General features: G+C 52.4%; 1 protein-coding gene and 1 non-coding gene across 26 annotated transcripts in view; both read left to right on the forward strand.

Annotated features, from left to right (window-relative positions):
• The window catches only part of AP1B1 (adaptor related protein complex 1 subunit beta 1), a 54,680-nt gene that overhangs the window by 24,584 nt on the left and 4,541 nt on the right, over positions 1–25,555 (forward strand). For 7 of the 25 annotated variants that reach the window (XR_011420721.1, XR_011420720.1, XR_011420722.1 and 4 more), the window contains 14 exons: positions 121–226; positions 2,679–2,814; positions 3,599–3,844; positions 5,072–5,262; positions 6,081–6,302; positions 9,222–9,342; positions 9,827–9,922; positions 10,656–10,771; positions 11,107–11,272; positions 16,156–16,254; positions 16,800–17,059; positions 17,722–17,923; positions 19,329–19,472; positions 23,790–23,935. Coding sequence is in view for 12 of the 25 variants with exons in the window: in XM_070219804.1 (XP_070075905.1) it covers positions 121–226; positions 2,679–2,814; positions 3,599–3,844; positions 5,072–5,262; positions 6,081–6,302; positions 9,222–9,342; positions 9,827–9,922; positions 10,656–10,771; positions 11,107–11,272; positions 16,156–16,254; positions 16,800–17,059; positions 17,722–17,923; positions 19,329–19,472; positions 23,790–23,935 (2,251 nt within the window). In the remaining 13 variants the exon portion in view is untranslated. Of the gene's footprint in view, positions 1–120; positions 227–1,391; positions 1,696–2,678; positions 2,815–2,928; positions 3,845–5,071; positions 5,263–6,080; positions 6,303–9,221; positions 9,343–9,826; positions 9,923–10,655; positions 10,772–11,106; positions 11,273–16,155; positions 16,255–16,799; positions 17,060–17,721; positions 17,936–18,677; positions 18,699–19,328; positions 19,473–23,789; positions 23,936–25,555 lie in introns of those variants that run through there. The other 18 variants (XR_011420717.1, XR_011420716.1, XR_011420718.1 and 15 more) reach the window with 10 other exon arrangements.
• LOC111774870 (small nucleolar RNA SNORD125) lies at positions 24,506–24,602 on the forward strand. Its single transcript, XR_002810170.1, has one exon. It is a non-coding gene; the product is annotated as a small nucleolar RNA SNORD125 (small nucleolar RNA).

Here is a 25,555-nt window from a genome sequence, read left to right on the forward strand (position 1 = left end):
CCTCAGCCGGCAGCACAGAGTATCTTACCCACCTCTCTTCCATTCTTTTGGAATTTGAAGACTGGGAATCACCCCCTGGCAGGGTGGGGATGGATCACTCATGCCTGCTTCCTTTGTTAGGGGAGATCTTCGAGCTGAAGGCAGAGCTCAATAGTGACAAGAAGGAGAAGAAGAAGGAGGCGGTGAAGAAAGTGATTGCGTCGATGACCGTGGGCAAAGATGTCAGGTGTGCAGGAGTGAGCTGGGTGGCAGCTGGAGGGAGGCTTTATAGCTTGGATCCAGTTCAGATGTCTCCTTTAGGGTATGTAGGGACCCATGTCTCCCCTCATATAGCTCCCTTCACAGACCTGTCCAAACAGAAGGTTTTGTTTGCAGAGGGCTCATGAGCTCAATGCTGATGGGGTCGAGTAGTAATGGAGTGAGTGAAGTGAACTAGGTTGAAAAGACAACAGACAGTGAAGTGGATGTGGCATGAACCCTGTCTGAAGCTCCAGAGGATTGCTGCCACCCGGAAAAAAGGAACCTAATGTGACCAAGTCTTCTGGTTTTTACAAAGAACAGGAAATCTGGACTTTTTGTTTTAAATCTGTCTGTTTTAGATTGCCGGGTGAAATTATACAAACAAATAAACGTTGCAAATAAACATTGTCCAAGTGAAACACACCTGCAGATTAGATCTGTCAAATTTGTCGCCACTCTGCAGCCTCTGGTTTGCATCTGATTGCCAGAGCAGATCATGTGTGGAATTGCTGCCACACCTTTGCTTCTGCTTTCCATCTGCCTGGACTGTCCCTGTCCTCTTTTTCATTTACTCAGCTCATTTTCCCATTTGTTAAAACCCGTTCAAGGTCTCCCTGTTGCCTTCCCTCATCACTTTGGCCAGCTGCCCTGAGCCTGCAGCATTTGCTCTGTGTCCGTGTGCCTCGCACTAATTCTGGACTGTCTTCCTCTTATGTGTGCTTGTGTTTACCTACCCACCACACTGTAAAGTCCTCAAGGGCAGGGACTGGATTTTATGACAACTTAACACTTACACAGTGTTTGAGAATCTTCAGAACACTTTTCAAATGTTTTCCTAGTAGTTCCTTACAGTTCCTAAATTATAATTAATAATGTTTTTACTGCCAAAGAAACAAGCTAAAGAAGGAGTACAGTGATTTCCCAACAGTCACGTGGTTAATGGCAGAACTAGAACTCACGCCCATCCCTTCTGAAATCCAAATCTCGGGTGCTTTCACCCGTTCCCTCTTCTCTGTGCCCTCATGGAGCCCAGCCCCATGCTTTGTAGGCCTGGGTGCTGGCATGGAGCAAGCTCCCCATCCAGGTCCCTTAGCAATCTCCCACTGCTCTAGACTTCTCCATGGATTACCCTATCCCATTGCCACCCTCAGCAAGGGACCTCCTGACAGCACCACAGGAGAAGCAGTTCTGCAGAGAGACCTGCTGAAGACAGAGCAGCAAAGGGATCAGGCGTCTGCTGGAAAACTGGGCCTCCTTCCAAGTCAGATTCCTTCCAGGACAAAGCCACTCTCCTTCAACTAGAACACCCCTGTCACCTCCTCTCAGAGGAAGTATCTTTGTTCTTCTGTCTCAAATGAGCTTTTGTTCTGACATCATAGGCCCAAAAGAATAGGTTGGACTCATCAGCTGTTCCTCCTCTCCCCCTCTCCTCTTTCCTGGTCGTCATCTTCCAAGGTGATTCATCAGTTCCAGCACTGACTGGACACCTACCTGCTGGGGCTCAGGAAGTTCCCTTTGACCTCTTAAGTCTCTGTGTTACTGTGTCCTTGCCCATAAAATCATGAAAATTGAGAGGGGAGGTGATGATTCCAGAAACAGAAAATTGATCTCCAACCATATTTCACACCTCAAGGGACCTGTGACTCTGGGTCTTTGGGGTACCATGTCAGGACTGGTTCCACCCGTTATAGCAGTTATTTGATGTTTATGAGCCTCGGTATTGTCTTCTGTAAAATGAGGATAATCCCCTGGCTTCTTGGGGCTGTTAAATGAGATCAAGTATGTAGAGCCCTTAGCACCAAGCCTGGCATATAGGACATGCTCTGTACATGCTGGGCTGGTTCTTAGTGGGTGTCTGAGCTGGTCCTTGTGAAAGCAGCATGGCCCATCCCTGCTTCCCTACAGCCCTCTGAAACCAGCAGCCCAATGTAAGGGGCCATGTTAAGTGTCAGGGGAAGAAAAACAATCGTTTTCATTTATTAACATCTCCAAGATGTCAAGGACCAGATGACCTTAAGCATGCTGTCTCCTTAAATGGTCACAAGGGCCCTGTGCAGTGGGGTTTTGTTGCCCTTTCTTGCAAATGAGGAAACTGAGATTTGGGCGATAAAGGCATTTTCCTGACTTCATACAGCCAGCAAGAGGCAGAGCTGGGTTTGAGCCAGGTGTGATGGGCTTTAGAGCTCATGTCTGAACCCTCTGGAAAGAACAGAAGACTTTTTTTGCTTTTAAAATTACCCTTTGGAATTCCATTTCTGCCAGTAAGTGTTCATGGTAACAGAGCATAGCTGATGCCCTCCCTTTTTCTAGAAGACCTGTTATCTTTCTCCGTTCCTCCTACCCGCTGTTCACCCCCTCCCGACTTCCCTCATTAGCTGCCTGAAAATCTTCTTCTTTTCTTCGGCCTTGCCCACACTGATGCCATTTTGACCTTCCAGTGCCCTCTTCCCCGACGTGGTGAACTGTATGCAGACAGACAACCTGGAGCTGAAGAAGCTGGTGTACCTGTATTTGATGAACTATGCCAAGAGTCAGCCCGACATGGCCATCATGGCCGTGAACACCTTTGTGAAGGTGAGTAGGAGCATAGTGAGAGGAGGGGTATGGATGCTCACTGCTCCATCTCCCCTTGATCTCCTGGGATGGGGCACTGTGTCCCTGGGTAGAAACACTGAGGCTCCTTGCCAGGCCCTCAGACTCCCAGCCTGAGGGCCTCTTCTTCCAGCAGAGGGCTCCCACTCTCTCCAGAAAATCAGATGCTACAGACCCTGCTAACTCATTCCGTGTGAGGTCGCCCAAGGCCTGTTGATCCCCATGTGCCCCTGGGGTGAGCCATTGCCCTGCATCATTTGCCAGGTCAGGATTCGGCAAGTTTCTGAGAGCTTCTGTGTTCTCCTTCTGGCCTTTGCTCCTTTCTACATTTTCTGTCCTCCAGATTGAGGAGCAAGCCAGGACGTGAATTGTCAGCTCTGTGTGACTTTAGAACCTTAGCTTCCCTAGCTCTGTCGATGCTCAGATATGGGCACTTGAGGGTTTTTGTGGCCCAGAGAAAAGATTGAGGGTTGTGGTGCTGGATGGACGTGGGTTTGAATCATGGTTCTGCTCTGTAATTGGGGAAACTCTCAACCTTCTTGAGAGCCTCAGCTCCCTCACCTGTAAAACGGAAACAGTATTGTATGTCTACTGTGAGGATCAGAGGTGACAGTGCAGCCCCAGTACAGTATCTGGCAAATGCTAGGTGCCCATGTGTGGCACTTACTTTTGGTGCTGTTGGCCACAGTTGGTAGGAGATCCCACACCAGCTGTCTGATGTTGCTCAGCTTGCCCCTGCCCCCGGCCAATGGCTGGTTCCTCTCAGGACTGTGAGGACCCCAACCCCCTGATCCGGGCCCTGGCCGTGCGGACCATGGGCTGCATCCGCGTTGACAAGATCACAGAGTATCTGTGCGAGCCACTTCGGAAGTGCCTGAAGGATGAGGACCCATATGTGCGCAAAACAGCAGCCGTGTGTGTGGCCAAGCTCCATGATATCAACGCCCAGCTGGTAGAGGACCAGGGCTTCCTGGACACCCTTAAAGACCTCATCTCTGACTCTAACCCCATGGTAAGCCACTGCCACCCACCGTATCACCTCTATCACCTCTTGGGTCTCTTGGTAAGCCTTGGCTTGACCCTCTACCAGGCAGTCCCTAGTTCCTGGAAGTCAGGGTCTTGCTGGGTGGGCTACTTGTTCTCATGCCTGCAGTGGTTTGGCACCATCTTTAGAGTGAGCTAGACCTGGATTCCTTTCTCTGTGCCCTCTCCAATGAACTGTATGACCTTGGACAAGCTGCCTAACCTTCCAGAGCCCTCTTTTCTTCATAAGTAAGCTGGATCTAATTCTGCGTGGCTGGCAGGAGTGCTGTGAGGCTTAAGCTGTGAAGGTAATGTGCCTGGCACGGCTTGGCATGCAGTGGGCTTGCAACCAAGGCTAGTGGCCTCGTTCCCCTCCCAGTGCCTGTCATTGTCACTGTCTTCTCACCAAGACTATCCGTGAGCTCTGAATGCGAGGTGCTTTTCCCTTTTCCCACATCTTTGCAGGGTTGTAGAGGGTCACCCTTGAAGTAGCATAGCCTGGAGGACAGGGCACTGGGATGTGGCTGGATGGAAAACTAGTCTCCTCACTCACAGCAGTGGCAGCAGTTTGAAGGGTCTTCATCAGGCCCGGTTTAAAATGAAATGCACAAACACCTCGGCCCAGCCGTCCCATTCTATGTCCTGCAGAAACACTGATCACACACAGGTGCTGAGCGGCCAGTATCGGGATGGCCATTGAAGTGCTATTTGTCACAGAGAAAAGTTGAAAACAGTACAGAAACACATAAAAACAGCTGCTCTGGTGGAAATGGGTTGAGGCTCCAGAGCTTCACATAGCAACCCTGTCTGTACTCCAGCCCCCATCCATTCCCAACATCCCCGAGGGGCTCTGTAGGAATCTTCTAGCTCTGAGAAGCATAGTTGACAACCCCCGAAGTGATCTCTTGTAACTGGTAGATGAGGGCTGTATGTTAGCTGCTGGGAATGCTGTCTGTTGCCAGGCACTGGGAGCTAGATCTTTCTTTTGTTTTGCCTGCTGTGTTTCTTTAATGGCAGGTACACCTACTTTAGTTGCCGTTTACAGAGGAGTCAGTAGGGTGAACGTTGGAATGGGTCTCGATGCTCCAGACCCTGCCCATTGGGTCATATTCCTTTCAGGATATTCAACCTCTGACTGACCAACATCATTAGTCTCACCACCCCCTGGCCTGTGACCAGTGCCCCCAGCCTCTGCCCCTTCCACTCTCCCAACCAGGTGGTGGCAAATGCTGTGGCTGCCCTCTCGGAGATTGCTGAGTCTCACCCCAGTAGCAACTTGCTCGACCTGAACCCGCAGTCCATTAACAAGCTGCTGACAGCCCTGAATGAGTGCACCGAGTGGGGCCAGATCTTCATCCTGGACTGCCTGGCCAACTATACGCCCAAGGATGACCGGGAGGCCCAGAGGTGAGCAGGCTGCCCCTCACTTGCCAGCCCAGCCAGCATTGGTTCTTGGGGGGCTCCAACCATGAGCTGGGCCTCAGGTCTCTGATGAGCTCCTTCCCAGGGCCTTGCTCCACAGACCATCCTCAGACACATCTCAAGGGAGGCCACAGCCACAGTGTCAGTAGTGTTGCTTCAGGCGGTCAGCTCACTGCTCATTGTAGGCACAGATAGTAGCCAGGACCTGACCTGGGAGTTGACAGAGACCCTGGTCACCTCTGGCTGAGTAAAGGAGGCGGATGGCCTCAGAACCACCATTTGTTGAATTCTTACTGGGTGCCTGGGCTCTGCTGGGTGCTTCCCACGCATTAGATAAACCTTAAAGCAAATCTGTGAAGGATGTCCCATCATTGTCCCATTTTACAGGTAAGGAAACTCTGGCTTGGACAGGTGGAGGAAATCATGCAGGTCACCTAGCTGGGACTCTTGTGACTCTTAGTCCTAACCAATATGATATCCTCTTCCTTTTGCATGCCTTTGCAGTGGCGGGAGGGAGTTAGTATTTATAGAGTATTGACTATATGCCAGGCACTGTGCTCCGTGCTTTCCCTGCATTATCTCCTTTAAGCCCCCGGCAGCTCTGTCAAGTCAGTGTCGTCATCTCTGTGTTCTGGATGAAGAAACTGAAGCTCAGTAGTTTTAACCTGTTTGGGGTCAGTTAGCAGGCAGCAGAAACAGGGTCTAGATCTTCTGCCTATAAAAGATATGCTATCTTGATAACTAAAAACAGGGTATTTGCCCTTGTCTGTCTCTCCTATTCACCCCCTTGGAATGGACCCCAGCATCTGTGAGCGGGTCACCCCAAGGCTCTCCCATGCCAACTCTGCTGTGGTGCTGTCTGCTGTGAAGGTGCTGATGAAGTTCATGGAGATGTTGTCCAAGGACCTGGACTACTATGGCACGCTGCTCAAGAAGCTAGCCCCGCCCCTGGTCACACTCCTGTCAGCAGAGCCTGAGCTACAGTACGTGGCCCTGCGCAACATCAACCTCATTGTGCAGAAAAGGTACCAGGACTGCCACATATGTGCAGTATGCACTTCTGGGGGGTCTGCTGCTGGGAATAGGGGCTCTGAAGGGGAACTGACCTGTCACCATGCAGGAAATCTCAAAGAATAGCTTAACCCAGAGGTTCTCAGCCAGGGACAACTTTGGCCCCTAGGGGACATTTGGCAATGTCTGGAGACATTTTTGGTTGTCACAACTCGGGGGTGCTACTGACATCTAGTGGGTGGAGGCTAGGGATGCTGCTCAACATCCTACAATGCACAGGACAGCCCCCTCACCCCAGATAACTGTTCCATCCAAAATGTCAGTAGTGCTGAGGTTGAGAAACCCTGGCCTAGCCCAACCAGGTAGCAGGCAGGGCACAGGCTAGCATGGTGCTTCTTAACCAGGGACAGTGGATGGCTCCACAGTCCACAGGGCCCTCCTGAAACGGTGTAAGATTTTGTGTGTCTATGTGCATTTTTCCTGGGGATGGAGTCCGTATTCTAGTCAAATTCCCTGAGATTGGGGGACTCTAAGGTGGTCAAGGTGCTGTGGACTTTCCATCAGCCTCAGGGCAGGGAAAAAGGTATGTCAGAGTTGCTCAGGACACTGTGCAGCGCATGTCCACCTGCCTCATAGAAGGGGCTGCGGCAGTAAGCCACGGCTCCTCAGGTAAGGTACCTGGTACCAGCGTCAGGCTGAGAAACAATTGAGCAGCACCAGTTTGAGGGACCCAGAGCAAGGACCCAGGGGTTCTCTGGAGTGACCCAGCGATGGGGCCCTATAGCTCCATGGAGTGGGGCTGGACTCAGGAGTTCTACTCCCAGCCTTTTTGGTCAAGTGACTCACTCAGCAGCTAACTCGCAACCATCAGCGTATTACAGCCGCCCCATTGCTGGGAGCGGGACTATGCAGAGAACAAGGGCCTTTTGTAGACATTCTCTCTTGGAAGAAAGCACACACTCCTTGTCTTTGTAGCATCAGTCTGGTTCTTAGGACACTCTTGGGGACCCAGAGATATCAGTGGAATCGGGACGTTTGTGAAGGTTTGGGAGGTAAAGATGGAAGGCTTTCTGAGTGCTAAACAAAGGGACGAGGCTGGGATTCGCAGTTGCCATGTGGGATTTAGTAAGGTACAGTGAGTGACCTGTCGATTCCCGATCAGCGGGAAGGGCTCCCTGTGCTATCTTTAACATGGCAAATCCCTTTAAGAAGTTGACCGTGTTCCTGAGGCACCAGCTGGCCCAGTTCTGATGTGTGGTTGGGCAGCGTTTGCCAAGTCCTGAGTGCAGAAATCATGTCTTCCTGCTGCCCAGCTTTGGATCCAGCCTCCCCCACCAGGCATGACAGAGGCTCCTTGCTGTGCTAAGACCTCTCACAGCTCACACAACAGCACTGAGTATTGCCCTGATAGGGTCCCTCCTTTGTCTCTGCCGTCTTCTCCCCTCTTCACCATTTGTCCTCATTGCTTTCCCTTCCTCCTTTCTGTTCTGGAAAGGGCATAGGAATAGGAGTTGGGGGTGGTGACTCATCTTGCTCCTGCCTTTGTTAGCGCTAGATGTGTGACCTAGTGCAAGCCTCTCCACCTCTCAGGTTTCCTCATCTAAGAAAAGTGAGGTAGGGGCCGGCCTGGTGGCACAGTGGTTAAGTTCGCACGTTCCGCTTCTTGGCGGCCTGGGGTTTGCTGGTTCGAATCCCGGGTGCGGACATGGCACCACTTGGCATGCCATGCTGTGGTAGGCGTCCCACATATAAAGTAGAGGAAGATGGGCACGACGTTAGCTCAGGGCCAGGCTTCCTCAGCAAAAAAGAGGAGGACTGGCAGTAGTTAGCTCAGGGCTAATCTTCCTCAAAATAAATAAATAAATAAATAAAAATAAAAAATAAAAGAAAAGTGAGGTAGATGGTGCCAGCTGAGGGAGGAGCAATAACACATATAAAAGTACTTGGCTGGTGACAGTTCCTGCTTAGTGACTGCCTTCTCTGAGGTAGGCATGGATCACGCTAGATGCTTTGTATCTAACTGTCACAACAACCCTGTTATATAGGTGTCTGTGTCAGGATCCCCATGCCCATCCATGAAGGACTCATGGGAGTTAGCATATAGTTGTTCTCTTGGCTAAGATTTATTATCGACGTAGTAAGGATACACAGCTGGACCTTAAGGGAGAAAGACACAACGAGTCTGGAGGAATCCACATGCAGGCTTCCTTAAGCTCCCTCCCTCCCACTGGAGGGGAGGTCACACAGAGCACACTTCTCCCCCAGCAACAAAATAGAGCAACGTATATCTAATATTTCTGCCCAGGGAAGCCCAGAGACTCAGCACTCTAGGTGTTTATTGGGCCCTGGTCATGTAGACACCCTATGGATGGCCCCTACCAAATTTCCAGACTCCTACAAGGAAAGCAAGTGTTCAGCATAAACCATATTGTTTGTACCAACAGTCTAGGCACAACTAAACACCTTTATCATTTAGGGAGTGGTGAGAACACTCCTGAAAGCCGAGTTCCTAGATGCCAGGCCTTTCTAAGACTAGACTCAAGCCTGCAGTGGTAACACCTTTCTGCACAGTGTCATTCCTGTTTTATGGGTGAGGAAACAAGGCCTGAGGGCACAAGCTGGGATTGGAACCAAGTCTGTGATTCCCAAGCCCATCGTCTAGTGCCTGCTGCCTCTCGAATGTGAACTGTTTCTTGTTCATGTTCCCTCTTGCCTTCCTGGGATGTGGTTGGACATGCAGCAGCCAGCAGAACTTTGCTCAGGCCTGTCAGTGGGCCCTCTGCCCAGGAGTGTGCAGACGTGGTCGTGACTGTGTTCATGGATGTCAGGCTCCACCTCAAACCCCAGAAATGTCCCAGCACACTTGGAGGGGTTTTTCTCACAAGGCTTATGCCTTGCTTTTTGCTCTTTGGTTAATCTTGCCTTGCCACCAGGCCTGAGATCCTCAAGCACGAGATGAAGGTCTTCTTCGTGAAGTACAACGACCCCATCTACGTGAAGCTAGAGAAGCTGGACATCATGATCCGCCTGGCCTCTCAGGCCAATATTGCCCAGGTCAGCAGAGGGCGGTGGCGGGGGGCATGGGCTTTGGTGTTGGATGGCATCACCACCAATGAGCTGTGGTCTCTGGGTAGGCTGCCCAACTTCACCATGAACAGTTCATTTCATTCAGAGTGCATAGGACAGGGCTCTGTGAGCAAGCACTCAACAAATGTTATCTGATATTTTTGTGATTAAAGAATTTGTTCTCCTTATTATTATTTACCATCCATCCACTGAAAAGTGATAGTTAAGTGGATGTGTTAGCTAGATCAACCTAAACAAGGGCTGTCCAGCTCTGCCAACTAGTCTTTCTCCTGCTTTCCTCTTGGGGCACCTGACAGCTCTCTCTCTCCCCTGGGCCCTCCGCCTTGAACAGGAGGTGGACTCCCATCCTTCTAGGGGTCTTTTAGGGCAGTGCATGTCTTCTGCCCAGGGCTGCTTCAAGAGGTTGCCCTGCCAGATCCCCCCAACCCCATCTTCTCTGTTTGGGCCACAGGTCTTGGCAGAGCTGAAAGAGTATGCGACAGAGGTGGATGTGGACTTTGTACGGAAGGCAGTGCGAGCCATTGGGCGCTGCGCCATCAAGGTGGAGGTGAGGCTCTGGGACTGTGTTCTTGGCCATGGGACAGGAAGGAAGCTGAAACCAGGAAACCAGTCTGATTCTAGCAGAATCTGCCAGCTGCTGATGGTACGGGAAGGCCTGAGAGTCACCACCAGAGCCCCCAAGGCACCCACATTGTAGATTTGGTTGGGCTTCTCACTCTGTAATCTCCTTTGAGCCTTTGAGTTGCTGCAGATGACATTAACCCATTGTAATCATGGGTTCTCCTGCAGTATTAGCTAAGAGGATGGGGCAGCCCCAATCTGGTGGTGGCCCTGGTAGACTTAGCTGTCACTTCATGGAGCTTTGGGGCAGGGGCTCTGCCTGTTGAACATTTGGGCAAGAATTATGATTCACCTGTCCATCTGCCCCTTTCTTCAAGCTCCCGAGGGCCGTCCAGACCCCTGCGTCCTGGCATTTCATCAGTCACTCTGCCCTCAGGGCTTGGCCTGGAGGAACTCCATGGCTCATCCCCACTCTCAGAAGCTCTGCCTCTGGCCTCCTCCTCAATCTACTTCTGTCTCCCTATGTCCCTGCCAGCCTAGCACCATCAGTTTGTACTCGTTCTCCCACCTGTTGTCTGGGGAGAGTGTTCTCCTGTTTTCCCACTATGACGAGGAAGGTGGGCAAGGAGTGACTGAGCCCTTGGCCACAGCATGGTCATCAGAGGTTCTATTGGAAATGGGTTCAGGGGCCTTACTGACACTCTCCTCTTCCCACACAGCAATCTGCAGAGCGCTGTGTGAGCACGCTGCTCGATCTTATTCAGACCAAGGTCAACTATGTGGTCCAGGAAGCCATTGTGGTGATCAAGGACATCTTCCGCAAGTACCCCAATAAGTATGTACCTGCCCCTGCCAGTGAGGGTGATGTGGGTCTGCTGGGGATGGGGATGGTGGAGAAGAAGAGCAAGGAGGAGCCTCTCCTCTTCCTTCCTTTTCTACCACAAACAGCATTATCAAAAGAAAGCCTTTTTTTTCTCACTTCTCCTGAGCAACCCCGTCTCTGCTCCCCAGACCAAAATAAGAACTAAGATATTACAGATAAAACTCAAATACCATTACTCACCACCCTCTTGGGGTCTTGCTGGGCAGCTGCCTGTCTCTTTTGGCCCTTGCTGAGCCTCCCCTGGGCTCCTTCCAGTGCTTATGTGCCAGCTGTGCCCTGTTCTCCAGGTACGAGAGTGTGATCGCCACACTGTGCGAGAACCTGGACTCCCTGGATGAGCCTGAGGCCCGGGCTGCCATGATCTGGATTGTGGGCGAGTACGCCGAGCGGATAGACAATGCGGACGAGCTGCTGGAGAGCTTCCTCGAGGGCTTCCATGATGAGAGCACCCAGGTGAGCTGTCAGGCAGGCCGACTCAGGCCAGGTTGTGGGTCATGACTGGCAGCTGGGCACCACTGCAGTCCGTCCTGCCCTGAAACTCTCTCCTCAGCAGCAGGCCTCAGGGCCCCACCCCTCCTAACACTGCATTGACAGTGTGGACAGATAGATACATGATGAATAGGTGACTGCTGCTGTAGCCCCTTTTCCTCCCATCCTGCAATACCTAAGTGGGACGTGTGAGGATGGTCTGTGATGGTGTGCATTGAAGGCAGGCAAAAGTTTCTGGTTTTGTTTTAATTTCAGATTTATCTTTGGATAGGTGATCTATTGAGTTGGTTCAAAACTGAAAAGATACAAAAGAAAAGGATATATAGTGAAAATTGCCTTTCCCACCGCTTTCCTGGCTACCGCTTCTTCTCCCAGAGAACACCAGTGTTATTTTTTGGTTTCTTGGGGATTCTTCCAGAGAGAGTTTAGGAATACAGCAGCAGGTACACACATGCCTCTCCATACATGTAAACATACACACAGTTGATTCTCATTATTCACTGTACTTATGTTCTATAAAGTCACCACACTGAATTAGCAAATACTGAACCATTGCTCCTGAGATACAGAGTCGGGTTCCTACGAGCCTCTGGTCACAACATTTTTATCAACTGGTCAGTACATAACGTTGTTTTTTGTGTGTCTGTTTAAAGACACCTTATTTAATATATATTGTTCATTCACTAACATTGAACTCACGGCCAGCAGCACTACAACTCATGCCTAAACGAAGCTTAGCTAACACACGTGTTTTCACCATAAGACACATTACAGCCTTCTTGTGCCTAGGAACACCAAACATCACTTCAGCTCTACACTTGGGGGCCATCTTAAACAGCAAAATCACCAACAGAAAGCACCAAAATGTGAAAGACATGGCATTAAATAGGCTGTGAAGACACTTATTTACAATATGAGAGCTGAAACAAAAAAGCAAAGTGTCACCTCATTTGACCCCAGCTGGGAATGTGTGTGTCAGGCAACTCAAATTTCTCACTGCTCCACATATGTCTGTGAATAACCATGAAGCTCCATGAGCATTGATTTTGGGGTTACAAGTAAATTTTAGCAAGTAGGCAAATTTCAAATATGTTCTCTGAGAATAATGAGGGTCATTTCTCATTTATTTTTAAGTACAACTGGTAGCATACTATACAAATTCAAATTGTTCAGCGCAGTGCCTGTTCCCCTTAAAAATATATCTGAAGGCTATGCTGTTATTAATTTATGAGAACCTTTTACAGCTGCATAGGAGTCCTTCCTGCAGAGGGACCATGCTTATTTAAGCAGCCTCCCCTAATGGGTATGTAGGTGTCAGTCTTCTGGAACTCTTGCAGTCAACACTGCTGTGAATAACCTGTGTAAGGCACACCTGTAAGTATAGCTGGGGTAAATTCTTAGAAGCAGAAGGCTTGGTAAAGGGCCTGTGCGCTGGAGATTTGGGTAGCTGTTGCCAGATTTCCCTTGGTGTCGAGATTGTTCTGGTTTCCGTTTCTATCTCAGAGGTGAGATAGCCCTCTCCTTAGCTCCTTGCCAACATAGTGCATCCTCAGACTTTATTTTTGCCAGTCTGATAGATAACAAGGAGTACCTTGGTATAGTTTTGCTTGCATTGCTGTTCTCAGTGGGGTTAAGCATCTTTTCGTTTGTATTCCTTTTCTGTGAACTCGGAGCTGTCTGCTCATGCACGGGGACCTTTAAAACATCTGTTTGTAAGCACAGAAATCTTAGCTGCCCAACGGGCAGTGTAACCCAGCGAGTCAGAGCATGGGCCTCGGAATCAGAAACCTCCGAGTCCAGACCCCTCTTGTGCCCCTTCCTGGCTCAGTAGCTTTGTGGTAATCCTTTACCTCTCTGAACCTGTTTCCTCATTTACAAAATGACATTCGTAAGACTTTCCTTCATCCTATTGCTGTGAAAGTTAAATGGGATACTTTGTGTAATGTCCTTAACACGTGCCCAGCCCATTATCCGCACTCATTAATGGTAGTATTGGTGTCGGTCAGAACTGGTTTAAAGCAAACTTGTCCAGGCAAAAAAGGGGACCAACTGATTCCTGTAGCTGGCAGATCTAAGGAGTGTGCTCCCTTCCAGCACCCTGGGTGAGGGTGTTCAGGTGGTGGCATCGGGGCTGTCTCTGCCTCTCGGGGGTGGCTTCTCCCTTGGACAGGTTCCCACAAGTGGGGCCTCTGAGGGGGTCCGTGATTCCAGCTACATCCTTACAGCTTATTGACTCCCATAACTACCTTCCCCTCAGTAATTCTAGCAACAGTCCAAACTCACTTGCATTATCCTGAGCGAATTTCTGTGATTCTGATTGGCCAGGTCTGTCGGCTGCCCATCCTGGTCTCCATGGGTTGAAATGGGCAGAGGGAAGGGGGACTCTCTGAAGGAAAGCCAGTGTTTCTGTTACCAGAAGAGAGAATAGATGCTGGATGGGTAAAAACAACAGATGTCCATCACAAAATAATAGTAGTAACTTCCACCATCACCCACTCCCACTGCTACCTGCCAAATCCAGCTCCATCCTGTCTTAGGGCTGCCTTCACTTTCAGCACACCAGCTTCTCTCTCTTCTTGTCTCTGAGGAGCAAAGCCCAGCCTGGTTTCTGGCCCTGCAATTAAGTCCTGCCCGGATTACTGCAGAGGATGTCCTGTGGGGGGAGTTTCTGCCCACATATTAGAGTAAATCTTTTGCATCCTCTTCCCCCTCAGCTAAACCTGCTAAAGAGCCAAGATTAGAGAAGTCAGACAAGGGAAAGCTGAATAGGAGCCTGGTGTGGGGAAATGGAATAGGGCTCTGAGTTTCCAGTCCAGGCTCCTCCGCTGTTGTGGGGCCTGGAGTGCGTTAGATTTGCCAAGCCTGTTTCCTTGTCCCAGCACAGGATTCCTACAACGTTTATTGGATGATGTGTGTAAACTGCCCACTCCAGTGCTCAGCAAACAGTAGCTGGGTGCTGCTGGTGTTTTAATTAAGTGGCTTGTTTCCTTTGCCGCCTGGGTTCACAACACAGTTCAGAGCTTTTCTAAGAATACTTAGTGCTTTGTAGTTTGGGAACTTATTTTAGATTGTCTCTTTGAGCCCTCTTGTCCTAGGCTCCTAGGCCTCTCCAGCCACAGACAGGGAGCTTAGAAAGTCTTGGCCAAGGTGGTCTATCAGCCCAGCCTGCTTCTGGGCCATCTGGATTGCAGGGGCAGCAGCATCATTGCAGGAGGGCTGCCTTGAACATGCAGGCTAACAGAGCATGGGGGTGTGAAGGGGGAGCTGGGTAGGAAACTGAGCCCTTGCCCTGCTCTCAGGCAGCACAGCAGACCAAACAGTGATGAACGGTTCCAGGCAGCCAACTGACCTGGGTGGGGAGAGCTTGGTAGAGTCCCTGTGTGGTGCTTGTGGTGATACAGATGACGATGACGACAGCTGTTGTTTATTGAGCAGAATACACAGTAGGTTCTTTACATTCGTTGCTTATTGACTCTTCTCATTAACCCTGTGAGGTGTTATACCCATTTTATAGATGAGGAGCAGACTCAAGTTAAATGACTTGTCCAGGGTCACCAGCTGGGAAGTGATAGAACCAGAGGGCAAATGAGGTTCCAAGTAAGCTGCCATAAATTGCTGTTTTCAAAGTCGCAGGCCTGACGTAGGCCACACCTCTCCCTCACCAACTCAGGGTAAATGGCTTTTTCTAGGCTACACAGCCGGGAGCTGGGGCCAGGTCTGGAAGCCAGTCCCTGGGCTGCCTTCTGCCTTGGAAACAGCTAGCCCACTGCCCTTCTGCCGTTGGCCTGTATATAACCAAATTGCAAGGACTTTGCATCCCTGAATCCCAGAAACAGACTGAATCCCCTCCAGCCTGCCTCCCCCTGTCAGCCCGCCCTGTGTACCAGGGTAATTAAGCCATTTGTTTCTGTAAGTGCCCTCCTGCCAGCCAGACCCAGGAGGTCCTGCCAGCCCTGTTCGCGCCATCCTGCGACAGGACTGTCCGTGGCACAGCCCTGGCTCAGGAGCTTCAGGCTGCCCTCTGGTCCCAGGGCTGGCAAAAATGAGATGTGGCTAAGGAAGGGCTATGTGCAGAGAATTGTTCTTTCAGAGATGTTTTTCCAGTCAGCAAGTTTTTCTTAAGTGCCTGCTATGCACTGGGCACTAGATTGATCAATAACCAGGGCTACAACAGGGACAGACATGATTCCCACCCTCAGAGGGTGCTCTCCATAGGGTAGCCTGATGGCTGGACAGCATTTTCCAATACTGTGGGGCGGCACTGATGAGGAGGTGCAGGAGGCTGCAGAAGCAGAGTAGGCGGTGAGGGCAGCAGCTGGCTAAGAGGTGGGAGCTGATAGAGTGCTGGGCAAGAAGGGTTCCCGCCCTCTGGTAGAAGCTCAGTTCCTTGACAACAGGCTCGCTCTGTGGGCCGTGCTGGCCCAGTCCCCTGGGCCTCCCCGGCATCATTTCCACTTCTTGACAGATGTTCATGTTAAGGAGCATACCAGCCACATGTGTTGCCTTTTTAAGTTGTGAGCTCCTTAAGGCACTGGTGAGGCCGGACGGAGCCCTGACAGGTTTCCAGGACCCTAGGACTGGGCAGCAGCCCCCAACCTGCCTGGGTTTGCCAAACAGTACAGTGGCTGTCTCCTTCCTGTGTGGTAATGCCAAGGTCTAGGCTCGTCAGCACTGCCAACACCCCCTGCTGGCATTGGTCTGTGTTCTTTGGCCAAAGTCAAACCTAGGAAATCTGTTCTTGGTTTCCAGGGCCTTTGAACACACTTTTCCCTCTTCAAGGCCCGGATTTGGTTTCCTACTATCCCCATATGAAGCTTCTTCCTCATCTCCTCTCTGTCTTCCTGCAGGTCCAGCTGCAGCTGCTGACAGCCATTGTGAAACTCTTTCTGAAGAAACCGACAGAGACCCAGGAGCTGGTGCAGCAGGTCCTCAGCTTGGCTACTCAGGTGGGTGCCCCAGTCTCTCCTCTGTGCCCAGCGCAGCTCTCGCTCCACAGGCAGCGCTTCGGTCCAAGGAACTAGACCTTCGTTGCAAGGTCCGGCCCCTACGACTGGCACCGTTGGTGTTTTGGCCCCAGAGTAATCCAGTATCGCTGCTCAGGGAGCTCAGTCACAAGCAAATCAAGACGGAGTGGGATCAGGTGGTGAAATTGAGCCAGACTGTAGTCAAGAGAGGAGAGGGAAGTCCAGGAAAGCCAGAGGGTTTGTGTGAGGGCAGGGAAGGCAGACCATGGAGGGACCTGGAGAAAGGAGACGGGACTGGGCGTGGCCTCTTGGAGGCTGGGCTAAAGTGGAAAACCAGGGGACTAGGTCATGCCCGTTTAAGTGGTTTAGGGACAGGCTCACGGGAGCACTCGGGATTACTGTCATTGGCTGGCCCTGTGATCATGCCTGGATCATGGGGTTGCTGGAGGGGCTCCTCCTTCACCCTCACCTGGTTGCTCTGCTCTGAGTTTCATGGGCTTCTCATCACCCCCACCCCACCCCACAAGGATTCAGATAACCCAGACCTACGGGACCGTGGCTACATCTACTGGCGCCTGCTCTCCACGGACCCAGTGGCTGCCAAGGAGGTGGTGTTGGCAGAGAAGCCGCTCATCTCTGAAGAGACGGACCTCATCGAGCCCACGCTGCTGGACGAGCTCATCTGCTACATCGGCACGCTGGCCTCCGTCTACCACAAGCCACCCAGCGCCTTTGTGGAGGGGGGCCGGGGCGTTGTGCACAAGAGCCTGCCACCCCGTACTGCCTCGTGAGTGAAGTAGGCCAGTCACCAGGCTGAGCCTCCCCACCTGGTTCCTCAGTTCAGGAACACAGATGCTCAGGTCTCATGTGATATCCTCTGGCAAGGCCCAAGTCTGAGGAAAATTACTATTCTAGCGACCTTTTATTGAATGCTTACTACACACCAGGTGTGGACTAGGTGACCTCATTTGATCCTTACAACATCTCTGAGAGATGGCCCCATTTAACAGACATGGGCAATAGGCATAGAGAGCTTGAGTGCCTGGTGCAGCATCCTGTGGCTAGCAGAGCTGGGCTCAGACCTGATTCTGTCTGATTCCAGACCCTCGTTCTTCTCGCCTTCCTCCTCTGCTGCTCCCAGATGGTTGGTTTGGTCTGGTTGCCCAGTCCTCTGGGGACCAGCATCCAGGCTGCTCTCTAGAGTGGGCTGAGTAGGGGAAATACAGATCGCCCTGTCCTTCACTCATCCCCACGAAGCTGGATCTCTCAGAGAGCTGAAAAGATGGATCAAGCATGGGAAGGGGGAAGGGGCGTGTAGACAGCCCCTTCTGGGACAGTGAAGAGACCCAGGTGCCTGTCCTGGGGGAGGACCTGGAGACGGGGGACTCTGACCTCCCTGAGACAGCCTGACCCCCTGCTCTGCTGACCTCCTCTCCTGGGTCCCCACAGGAATGAGAGCGTGGAGAGCCCTGAGACAGCACCTGCCGGAGCCCCCTCTAATGAACAGCCGGATGTCATCCCCACCCAGGGTGACCTTCTGGGTGACCTCCTCAACCTGGACCTCGGCCCCCCAGTGAGCGGCCCACCCCTAGCCACCTCTTCGGTGCAGATGGGAGCTGTGGACCTTCTTGGTGGTGGCCTCGACAGCCTGGTATGTCCTGGGGTCCCCTCTAGATGACATTAAATGCTTTCTCTGTGCCAGGCACTGACCAAGGGCCTCAGGTGCCAAGGTTCCTGCCTGCAAAGGTGATCAGATGGCTTCCTACTTATAGGTGAGAAAACTGAGGCTTAAAGAGGTCAGGTGACCTTCCCTCCCAGAGTGCAAAGCTGCTAAGTGTCAGGCATGGTAGTTAGCCCCTTGCTGGGCTGCCAAACCCCAAGAGACCTGGGGCAGTATAGGGCCAGTCCTAGCCCCTTCCCCTGAGTCTGGCCCCTCAGGCACATTGACCCTGTAAGACTGGAGGAGCCAGACTTGTGTCCCCTTAGCCACATACCTTGCACCAGATGGGGCTGCAGCCCAGCAGGCCTGAGAGAGGCCCATGAGAGGTCATTGGCAGTCTCTCCTCCCCTGTAGAAAGAGGGTGGTAAGACTGGCCTGGGTATCCCCTGGGACTTATTTAGGCAGCTGGTAGAGCCAGGTGAAGGCCTCGGCACAGGAAAAGGTAGGAAGAGCCATGGCACAGGATGTAGGTCGGGGCATGAGACCAGGGGTGCCCTTCGTCGAGACAGTCTGGGCCCCTCCTAGGACTGGCACAGCCTTACACCAGACTCATCTTGGATGGAACAACAGTGACTAATCTTTTCCCTCTTTTCCTCTCTCTCTTGTCTTTCTGTGTCTTCTTTCCTGGCTTTTCTCTGTGCATGTGGCTGCCTGTTCTCTTCATGCTGCCTGCTTCTGCTTGGAGATGGGGGATGAGCCTGAAGGGGTATGGTTCAACCCTCGTGTCACCAAGCCTTCGTCCTTGCTCCTCCTGAGAGCGTTGGTCCAGCATCCCAAGGGTCAGATGGTGTCAAAACAGTCCTTCCCTGCTGAGCCCTGACCTTCTGTCCAGTGTCCTGGCAGCCTCTGCTTTGACCGCCTGGTGTCCAGTTGCCACTGGGCCCCCATATCCATGAATTTCTCACCCTGTCGTCACCACCCTATGACTAAGTTGCCTTGTCATCCTGAGGATTGCTGGCCCTCTCAGTCCCCACGGCCCCTCTCTGGTGTCCTAGAGGGTGTGCTCCCATCTGCTTAGCACAGTCCCCTCATAGCAGTGTCTCGGGTACCCCTTTTATCCGTGGGCTGCGTATTACTTTGTGAGTGTCCCCAGCCCTTTCCCAGAGGTCACCCCTAAGGCTTGAGGCTGATAGGGCACGGGAAGGCATTGCCTCTCTTTTCTACCCACCTCTCTGTCTGGTTTCTGCAACTTAGAGTTGATGTGATGACGGCCCTGCAGTACCTCCTCCTGCCCCACCTCCCTGTTTCCTAAAGAGAGAGGTGGCTCTACTCATCCCGAGCCCCTGAGGTCCCTGCTTCTGATGCCTCCCTCTGACCCCTTTCCCTTCCCTTCCAGATCGGGGGCCCCAATTTCGTGGCACCCCCAGCAGCAGCAGTACCAGCCAACCTAGGAGCACCCATGGGCAGTGGCCTGAGTGACCTCTTTGACCTGACCAGTGGTGTGGGCACCCTGTCAGGATCATATGTGGCCCCAAAAGCAGTAAGTACCATCCCTCCTCTCATGGCAGGAGCAGGGAGAATTTAGAGACTGACGTGCAGGCTCCTTGAAAGGTCCATCCTGTGGAATCAGCTCAGGCCAGCAGATGTGGGCTTCAGGAGCAGCAGTTTGCCAGCGTGATGCTGGGGGCTGTGGAAGCAGCTCAAGCCTGCAGATCAAGTCAGATTTCGCGGGGCAAAACTGGGGAGAGGGCTCCAGGTGGAGATAACAGCCTATAGAAAGGCCTGGAGGTGAAGGAGAGCCCACACCTTCCAGGGAGCAGGCAAAGGTCCCAGCTAGTTGGAGCAGTGGTTCTCAGTGCTGCCCGACCCGATGCCCCTTGTTGATAATAGACATTTTATAATGCCCTCCCCCTTTCCTATCCTTAAGTGAGATTTGTGGACTCTGCACCCTATCAACACATGCAGTTTCAAAATTAATCAATAAGATGCTAATGCTGCAGAAAGGAGACATAAAAGGAAGAGAATAAAATTATGTATTTTAATATTGTGAAGGCCTGGGCATGTCCGCCCCAGAAGACCTGCTGTTGTCAGGTATTGGCAACAGTGTAGAGTCACCATGACAGCCACTGCTATAGCTAGTGTTTGTAGCTCGGGCGCTGTAAGTAGAGTGGCCAGTGGTACTATTAGTTTCCAAAATGGTGACTGACTTTCAGTCAAGTTCCAACAAAACAAAAAACAGGCTTCCCTTGATTTTCGCCATAGTTAGGTTCCTGGCAATTTCAGGGTGTGTTGAAACTATGCAGAACGTACTTGAGGGATGCAGGACAGTTCATTGTGTGCACTGTTGTCCCCCTGGCAGCATGTCTAACATCCCTGACCCACTAGATGTTATGCCTCCCCTACATTGTGCCACCTGAAGATGCCCCATAAATGCCACTGTGCTACCTGTGAGCAGTACCCCCCAAGACTCCTGGCTAGACTAGAAATTAGGGAGGAAGGAAGCTGGTGAGGTCAGCGGGCCGGGCTGTGAGGGATTTCTCTTGATTCTGGCACAGTGGGAGCTGTTGGAAGGTTTTAAGCAGAGATGAAACAGATTGCACTTGGGAGAGGTGGCTCTGGCTACAGTGTGGAGGACGAACTGGAAGGGACAGGGCAGAAGCGAGGAGCCGGGTGAGGAGACTGGCAGGAGTTAATGTATGTTGATGGCGGCCTGGACAAGGAAGGCACCTATCAGAGTGGAGGCAAGAACTGGACTGAAGAGCTTGCTGGGAGATAGGAATGGCAGGATGCAGGGACTGCCGGAGAGGGAGGCATGGATTCTGGCTTAGCAATGGGGTGAGGGGAGGTGCCATTTGCTGGGATGGGGGCGGGGCAGTGGATGGAGAACTGGGTCTGGGGTGCATGCAAGACAAGTGAGTCTGGCTCTAAGGAGAGCACCGTGTGGGCCACGCTCTCAGCATCAAGGAAGCTGTTAGAGAGGAGGGCCTGGCCGAATCCCCTCACAACTCTCAGGTCAGACACCTTGTCTGCCACTTTGTTCCCACCAGAGCTCCCCTCTCTCTTCCATGGCCCCCTCCCCAGAGCAGGATGCAGCTGGGCTTCAGGGCCACAGTGACATCTCTGTCGTGACTAGGGAGCTGTGAGCCAGCACCTGTCCTGACCTCACCAGGTGTGCCAGCTGCAGCAGTGGTGGCCAGAGCCCCCAGGCAGGGTCTGGGCCCAAAGGGCCCACAGCAGACAGCAAGTCAAGTGCTAGTAGCTGCACACTTCCGTGCCAGGGACTGCATGAGCCTGGCACAGTCCCCATCCCACTAAATTCTCCCAGCAGCCTTATGGTGCTATTACTCCTATTTTGTGGTTGAGAAATCTGAGTGCTTTTGCCTAAGGTTGCATAGCTGATAAGCGATAGAGTCTGAAACTGAATGTAAGGTGATGGCACCAAAGCCTCTGCTCCCAACCCCCACATGATCACATCCCAAAGTGGTTGAGAACCCTCTGTGTGCCCACCCTAATGTCATGGGTTGTCAGAATCAATAGGACAGAAGACAACACCCACACAAATACGTGGTATGATGTAAAAAATGTTCAGTTGACTAATTACTACAGAGACCGGCTACACCGATGTGTGAGGCCAACTGTATACATTAAAAGCCCAGTATAACAGGCATAAGGCAGGACTGAGTGACAGAAGAGCAGCAAAGACTCCTGCAGCCCTGTGGGTGCTCAGCCCTTGCCAGGCGCTGCAGAGCTGCCAGAAATATAAAGCCTGGAGCTGGCCTTCTGCTTGTGTGTTCATTTTAACAGATGTTATTGCTGCTTTGTCATAGTGGAAGGCCAGATGAGTGCACCAACAGCAATGCTGGAAATGAGAGGTGAGGGATCACCAAGGCAGGAGGAGTCTGGGCAGGCTACCTGGAGGAGGAGTCCTTGCCACATGGGCAGGACTTTCCCCATGACTAGTCACAGGAGGTTCCGGGATGTGGGTACACTCTCCCTTCAGAAGCAGTGGGTATATCATCTACATTTTCCTAACAGTGCTGTGACTACCTAGAATTGTTTATCCCTCATGCATTTCCCTGCCCTGCCCGTGGGGTAAATACATTCTCCGACCTTCCGGGCAAGGGGGATGAAGCCATCTGTGTACCAGACCTTGGACTTCCTCAAGCATTTGGACCAGCGGGTGCTGACAGTCCATTGGTTCCTCCAGTAACTGTGGAGGGTTAGTTCTGTGCTAGACTCCATGAACCCACAGTGACCAAGAGAGACGAGGTCCCCTCCCTCAGCAGTCAGGCACAGTGACAGAAAGAGAGGAAGTTCTGCAAGAACCCATGAGAGGAGCCCTGATGGAGGGGCAGGGCTCAGGGAGGTCACCGTGCAGGCATCCTCTGAGTGCTGTCTGCGTGCCAAGTCACTGCTGAGAACTAAAGCTGTGCCAGTCTGCCCTCAGGATTGTTCAAGGGAAGCCAAGGATGATCAGGGTTAGCAAGTATGATGGGGGCTGGGGGTGGAAGCAGGTTCCAGGCTGAGGGAACAGTGAGTGTGAGAGCCCGAGGAGCAGGTGCAGTCTGAGCCCAGGAGGGGAGGGTGTCAGGCCGTGGAGGCCAGGGGCCATGGAAGCCATTGCAGGATTGGAGGGCTTTTTAAGGGTGCCGTGATGAGATTTGCATTTTAGAAGATGACTTTAGCTGCTGTGGAGATTGGAGAGAGAGGAATTGGGGCAGCCACATGGGCAGCTGCCATCTTAACTGGGGAACTCTGATGGCAGTTCAGATGCAGGTGGTGCCTGTGGAGAGGAGAGAAGAGGAGGACCTGGTGGCAGATGGAGGAGGTGGTGTTGACAGGACCTGGGCTGCGTGACTGTGGTGTAGGGGTTAGAGTGGGCTGAGGGCTGGTGGCCAGATGGCTCTGTGGTCCCTGGCTTTGGCAACTTGAGAGACAATGAGGCATATACTGACACAGGGCATCTTGGGGAAGCTGTCAAGCGGGGCCTGACCCTTTTGACTTCAGGGGGCCTATGAGCCGTCCCAGTGATGACAATGGCCTGAGAGGCATTTGCATGTCCACAGGATGATGCCCGAGGATGTCCTTCATGGGTAGGGCTCTAGTTCGAGCTGTTCACTCAGCAAACACTCCCTGAATACCAGTTCCACCCCAAGCTCTGAGCCAAGGTTGTAAAGACAGAAAAGCAGAGTCTTTCCCTTAAAGAGCTGGCTGGGCACAGAAAAGACAAACATGTAGGCACACGTATATCTGCTAAAACATCATTTCGGCAGGAACATAGGGAAGGAGCATGGGGGTGGGCTTCCTGGAGGGGGTGGATCTTGAGCTGAGATTCAAATGACAAGGACAGCCAAGTATGCAGCAGAGAGCCTGCCAGGCAAGGGGTCCTCTTAGGTACTGTCCTTTGTCAGACCAGTTTCTACAATTAAAGGCCAGCTCTCCCTTATTCGAGGGAGGACAGGCTGTGACAGCCACGAAGGCCTCAGGTTCTGGCCAAGGCCCAGGATGCCATTGGCTTCTCCACTCTCCTTGGCTCGTCAGGAGGCTGGCAAGGCCGGCTTGGCTCATCACCTTCCTCACCCCATTTCCTGATGTTCCTTCTTTGACTTCTGAAGACTCAGGTCAGCCCTTGGCACACCAAGCGCCTCCCTACCCAAGCTGCTCCTCTGTGCAGCCACACGTGTCAGAGGGGCATGCAGGGTTGTTCCTCTCATCCTGAGACACACATGGTCATCTCCTGGTGGTAAAGCAGGTGTGATCAGTCTGGGAGGTCCCTTCAGGAGAGAGTGAGAGCGAGAGCTGTTGAGTTTGGGGGAAGTGGCAAACACCAGCCCCCTCCCCACCGTCTTCCCTACAGGTCTGGCTCCCGGCCATGAAGGCCAAGGGGTTGGAGATCTCAGGCACCTTCACCCGCCAGGTGGGCTCCATCTCCATGGACTTGCAGCTGACCAACAAGGCCCTGCAGGTCATGACTGACTTTGCCATCCAGTTCAACCGCAACAGGTGAGCTCCTTGAGGCCAGCCTGCCGAGAACCCACACTGGTGACTGTAGGCAGGTGCTGAGGGCTGCCGGCGGCCTCGTGCCTCTTTTGTGGTGAAGGTGGATGTTTCTCACAACCACACCTCAGGCCAAAACTCTCTAAAGCAGTAACTTCCCCCCCCCCCCCCACCAGTGACCTCTTTATGTGAACTCCAAAGTACCAGGCAGAGGGGGTAGGGCATCTCCCCTTATTTTTGCCTTTCTCCACTGCACAAAGGGGTGTTTTACTGACAAAAGTCCCCAGCTCCAGCCTAGGAGCCCATCTTTGGCAAGCACCCCTCGTAACAGAAGCCCAGAACCTCCTCTCTAGGCCTAAGTTGCTCCCATCTCACCAATGGGGAGTGGGCCTGCCTGCCAGCCTCCCCCGTGTGGCAAGGATTAAAACCATCAGGCAGGGCCTCTAGGAGTGGTGGCTGCTCCAGGCTTCTCACCCCCACCAGCCCCCCTGCACTGGGGGTCAGTGGGGACCATCTCTTGTCTGGCACCATCAGGGTCTTCATGGACCAGGCCAGCTAGGCCAGGGCTCTCTGAGGAACCCAAGCAGCCTCTCCTGATGATTCTTCTTCCTGAGCGGCTCTAGTGATGAGCAAACTGAGCCTCTAAGAAGTTGACTGAAGGGGCTGCTTCCTCAGGGAGAGCCTGCTGGCCAGTGGGTCCCAACCCTTTGTCAGACCAGGGAAGACGGCAGCGGCTCTGCTACTTACCCTCCGGTGACCCTAGAGGCCACAGAAACCCTGTGGGCTCCAAGAGGTGGAGCCCAATGATCGTTCATAACAAACTTACTGTGTGTTGAAAATTTCCTGGGTACCAGGCCCAGTGCCAATGGCTTTAGGAGTATTGTTTCACTTGAGCCACCTGACAGCCCAGTGAAGTCAGTACCATTACTCTCCTTTTAGGTAATGACACCTGAGCTCAGAGAGGGCAAGTGCCTTGCCCAAGATCACACAGCAGTCAGTGGTGGAGTTCCCAGGAAAGCCTAAAGTGCTAGGCCACCACAAGGGCCTGGGGTTCCCCATGTTGTCTCCCATTGTGTCCCAGGCAGGCCTGATTGCTATCGTGGGCAGAGCACAGGCTGGAGTCAGGCAGCTCAAGCTCTAGATCCCAGCAGTGCCACTTACCCCGAAGGGTCTGGGCATGGGCCTCCCCTCCCTGAGTCTGCGTCTCCTGGAAGATAGGAGATTGTATACCTGTCACTGTTTTTATGAGGATAGGAATTGGTATAATATCGCATACCCAGCCTGGGCACAGTGAGTATGGTCCCAGTCAATACTATGGTGATTTATCTTCCCTGAGCTTGTGGCTGGGGCATCTCTCACACTCGTGGGGAGCCTCCTGATTTGCCCACGTGCTGCTTTATCAAGAAGCAGGGCTTTCTTGAGTCTCTCTGTGGCCATGATGGGACCTAGCCAGTTCTAGCCCAGACAGTAAAACTTGGTGTCTCGCTTGGGGTGGCTAGATCCTTCCTGGGGGATGGGGATTGGCAGCAGCGACTTGGATAGTCACAGAGTTTTCAAGTTAGAAGAAGCTTGTAGGCCCCTGGATGGAGCTCTTCGAGGGCAGGATGGGGCAAGGCCTTGCTTCCT

Source organism: Equus caballus, chromosome 8 (assembly GCF_041296265.1).
Source record: "Equus caballus isolate H_3958 breed thoroughbred chromosome 8, TB-T2T, whole genome shotgun sequence".
NCBI lineage: Eukaryota > Metazoa > Chordata > Mammalia > Perissodactyla > Equidae > Equus > Equus caballus.